At 35.9% G+C, this 4,750-nt stretch overlaps 1 protein-coding gene across 1 annotated transcript in view; it reads right to left on the reverse strand.

Moving 5' to 3' along the window:
- The window catches only part of LOC107698986 (CUB and sushi domain-containing protein 1-like), a 320,519-nt gene that overhangs the window by 164,164 nt on the left and 151,605 nt on the right, over window positions 1–4,750 (reverse strand). Inside the window, exon 6 of the mRNA XM_016500120.1 lies at window positions 1,952–2,064. Within this exon, the coding sequence (XP_016355606.1) occupies window positions 1,952–2,064 (113 nt within the window). The remainder of the gene's footprint in view (window positions 1–1,951; window positions 2,065–4,750) is intronic.

Below are 4,750 nucleotides of genomic sequence, written 5' to 3' on the forward strand. Positions count from 1 at the left end.
CAATATAACAAAGAGTGAAAAATTTAAGGGGGTCTGAATACTTTCCGTACCCACTGTATATATATATATATACGTATTCGTATTGAACCGTTCGGTACGAGGGTTTCGGTTTGGTACGGATTACAAACCGAATGATTCGTTGGACTAATCCTATTACATTTGGAAAATAAAAAGTGTGTGAAATATAATGTTTTCAGTGCCACTGCAATCAACAAGGCAGCCCAAACGACGCAACAGCCCCCAAAGAAAAACACACTATTCCAGTCAGGCATAGGCTGAACTAGATCGTTCATTGCAATATGGCTAGTAACTAGGGCTGGACAATAATTTAATATCAATATATATGGCAATATAATTTTTTTTAATAACGTTGATCTGATTTTTAAACACATTTCTGATATTTTGATACAGTGTTTCCCATACATTGATTTATTTGTGGCGTTTGACTTCGTTGAATAATCATGAGCACTGCACGTTTCAAAATCATAACACAGCACGGGTGTTTTATATGAATGTATCTCTGAAGGGAACCGACTGTCTTCAGAAAAGTTTCGATGGCATTTTCATTTGCCCAAAGAAAAACACACTATTCCAGTCAGTCATAGGCTGAACTAGATCGTTCATTGCAATATGGCTAGTAACTAGGGCTGGACAATAATTTAATATCAATATATATGGCAATATAATTTTTTTTTCAATAACGGTGACATAATTTTTAAACATATTTCCGATATTTTGATACACATTGCCAGTGTTTCCCATTCATTGATTTATTTGTGGCGTTTGACGTTAAATAAACATGAGCACTGCATGTTTCAAAATCAAAACGCAGCGCAGGTGTTTTATATGAATGTCTTTGAAGGGAACCAACTGTCTTCAGAAAAGATTCGATGACATTTTCATTTTATCTGATAAAGCAGCGTCCATGAGCGCAGCGCTGCTTTGTGTAAAGCCGTTACCGGGGAAACCACTGTTACTACCGCTCCATAAGCACCTCCTGCTGGCAGAGAATGAGCCCGTCTACAGAAACACGTTTCTGTTGTTGCTCGCTCTGTTTTTGTTTTCTGCAGCAACTCTGAGCACTTTTCATATTCTTTATCCTGGCTGAAGCACTTTTCTTTCAATCTATAAGAATAATCAGCCTATGTTACAGTTTAAAGTTAAATATATTAATATTATTAAGGTAAGCATGAGTAAGTGAGCAAGTCTTTTACATTTATTTGACAGTGATTCCACACTTTTTTGTTTGAATGAAGGCTAAATACAAATAAAAGGTGAACATTAATTTATTTGTGCAGTTTTCTTTCCTAAAATATTATATAGTTTTATAGGAGGAGGTTTCATAGACTTGGCAAATTAATTTTTCAGTTTGTAGGTACAGACATCTGTTGTGGGCATTCTTGGCAGTTTGAGGCTTTTTATAATATTGTTCCTATCGATATCAGAAACACACTCTACAAACTATCCCTGGCAGCATTTAGGCAGGCATTTCCAACTGATTCAAACAGCAAAACAAATCACCTTAACAAATCATGATTTAATTTCTCTGGCATTTCTTTCTTTTTGCTGTATTGAAAACGTACCGAACCGTGACACCACTGTATCGTATCGAACCGAACCGTGAATTTTGTGAACCGTTACATATATAAATATATACACACACACACACACACACACACACAACCTTTTCTTTACACAACATTAGTTTCTACATTCAATAAACAAACAAACAGAAACTAAAATGAGGAATCACAAACTTGCAAAGGTCAGGATGCTGTGTAGAATGTGTTGTAAATAAAGGCTGGCACATATCTAGCTTTATCCTTTCCCTTTCTCTAGTCTCTTCAAGTCATTTTCCAGATGTTTTTGACAACCAGAACCCCTGAGCTGTTTCTGTCCTGTTACATAGACACAAGTAAAGGGACCAGTCCCACGACAGCCCATCTCTTACCTTGATACTGAGCACTGAAGCCTTTCAGTTTGTGGTTTCCATCGGATGTGAAGTGGAGTCTCAGCCAGTTCTTGCTGCTGATGATGGGTGATGGCAGGTTTGGACCAGTAAACCTGTAATATTGAAGAGAAGCCAGGATTTATCGAGTGTAGTTCGCTTTCTTCTCTCTTTCTCTGTGGAACACTAAAGGAAAGCATGCAGTTACAAAGAACTGAGGCTTTCAAGCTTCAACAAAGCACCATATAAGTGGTCCATGTGACTCATGCGCTAAAATCGAAGAAATCTGAAACCATTCGAAAACGTATTGTGATGAACAGACCAGATAGTAGGTCCTTTTTCAAAGCTTGAAAGCTTTAGGCCCTATTCATTATAATTACATCTAGCGACCATCACAGTCCTCAGAACTTCTCCTGTTGTGTTTTTACAGAAGAAACAAAGTCACCCTGTTGAAAAAAACAGCATATGCTGGTTAGGTATGTTTTGAACATACCTAACCAGCATATGCTGGTTTTTTCAACAGGGCATAAGGGTTTAAAACAACAAGAGGTTGAGTAAATTATAGAACTTAATTTTGGAGTAAACTATTGTTTTAACCTAGAGAAGAGGAAAGAAAAACATTTCAAGTACAAGCATATTTCACAACGACATGGAGTCTAACAATTTAAAACTGTGCAAGTAAACCAACAACACATCAACAAAACAAACACAGACAGACATAAAACACACCAGTTTCAAAGTAATTAGTGAGTAATCATCCACATGTGAAAAAGAGCCATACAAACAAATTAACATTTGTAGATATATGTCTCCCCTCTGTATGATTTGCTCAATAACAACCCACCTGCCCTAAGCTTAGATGTACCAATGCTCAGGTCTTGGGATTGTCAGAATTAGTGTTAATAACTCCAATAAGACAGACACAGTAGGACAGCTTCTTTATTGTAGTGAGCATTAATCGCATAAGCTGAGAAGAAAACAGAAAGTTGTCTGCCTAAGAAACATAAGCTTATTCTTGCCGTATTTACCAAATGTCAGATTTGGCTCAATAAGCTCTACAAACAGAAAGAAAGACAGACCTGAAGAGGGAGGGAGAGAGAGACAAAGAAACAGATGTATAGGGAGGAATGAACCGTATTTGAGAGCTTAGTCCAGCATATCTGATGCAATAAACTATTTTTTAACTTCTCCAGCTCAGAACGACCAAGCCCACCAGCGCTGAGCGAAGGGGATAAAAATGGGTCTGAGTCACTAGCACTAGCTATAGCTCTTCTCCCAAACGAAATCATTAACATTTAAACGACTGCATGCAATATGTGTGCCTGCTGCTTATGACGTAATGGCTTAGACTCTTCTTATTTTGTGGAGCCTCTCAACAGTGATTTTTAATATATTTTTCTCACAAGCCATCAATGACACAACACAGCTTGTGAGATACAAACCACCAATGTAATGGCTAAAATGATCTTGTATTATTTGGTAAGGAAAATGAGGAACATGCAGACCCTGATTAGATGAAAACCAATGGATTTTCATTGAGTTATCTGCATAAACTTATGTAAGTCATAACTCAATGTCATTAGAAACATATGCTAGAAAAGTTATTTCTGAAGATTGCATATGCAGCACATTACAGTCAATCGTCACTTTAGGTTCAGACCAGCACCTGTTTACATCCACACTGAAGCTAAATACGATTGCCAATCTAAACATATTTGAGTGCTAACATTCCCTTCTCTATGTGCTTTTAGTCAATGTCTGTTAGTTTTGAAGACATCTATATGCTATGTCTACTCCTAAATGCATCCTGTATATCACTACCTGTAACCAAACTAGCCATTTTCAATTCATTAAGAAAAGAAAATAAAAGGCCTACATTAAATATGTTCATCATATAAAGCAATAATATCTCTTCATAAAACCCGAATTAAACTGCTGGGTTCATATGGATTGGTTTTGCAATGTCTTTATGAGCTTTTTGGATCTTCAAAGTTTTGGTTACCTGGGGCCTGATGTATAAAGGTTTTATACATGACAAATTCTTCTGACAAATTTTCCACGCACATATCGGGATTTATAAAAAATAAACTAGGCATAAATATGTGCGCACCGTACGGACACTCTGTCCTTTTTTTATCAGTAGCCTACAGAACATTCAAAACAACCTAAAAGAACAGTTAAAAAGGACTTAATTAAAAAAAAAAATAGTTATTCCAAATGGTACCATAAAATAACCTGGTATCTGCAGGATTTTTAACATCAAATTTAAGACCTTTAAAGACCTTTTTAAGATCTGCACTTCACATTTCAGCCTTTAAACAATTTTTAAGAAAAGGGATGAGTCAAAAGTATGAATTATTATATTAATTCAAACAATTATTATCAGTTAATTATTATATAAAATAACATGTAAATATATCTTAGTGTCTTAATTGTTTAGATTTTTATAATGCATTAGATTTTTGTCGATCCACTGGTTCACATTTAAAAATATGTAGCAAAAATAGCAGACAGTCTTATTGAAAATACAAATTCGCTCTCTGCCAGCAGGTTTCACTTTCGGAACCGCATAAATATAGCGGTTTTCCGGTAACAGCTGTACACTACACGACTTTGAAACGTGCAGCGCTCAAGTTTATTCAGTGACATCGTAGCCTTTTGAAGTTTAATCGTCATATTAATCCATATAGCAATTCTTGTCTTTCCGTCCCCAAAGACCTCTTATAATTTAGACTTTTTGTATCATTGAAGAATTTGCATGACCTTAAATGTAAACAATTTAACTGAAGACGTTTTAAGGAC

Source organism: Sinocyclocheilus anshuiensis, unplaced genomic scaffold, assembly GCF_001515605.1.
Source record: "Sinocyclocheilus anshuiensis isolate Anshui unplaced genomic scaffold, SAMN03320099.WGS_v1.1 scaffold74, whole genome shotgun sequence".
NCBI lineage: Eukaryota > Metazoa > Chordata > Actinopteri > Cypriniformes > Cyprinidae > Sinocyclocheilus > Sinocyclocheilus anshuiensis.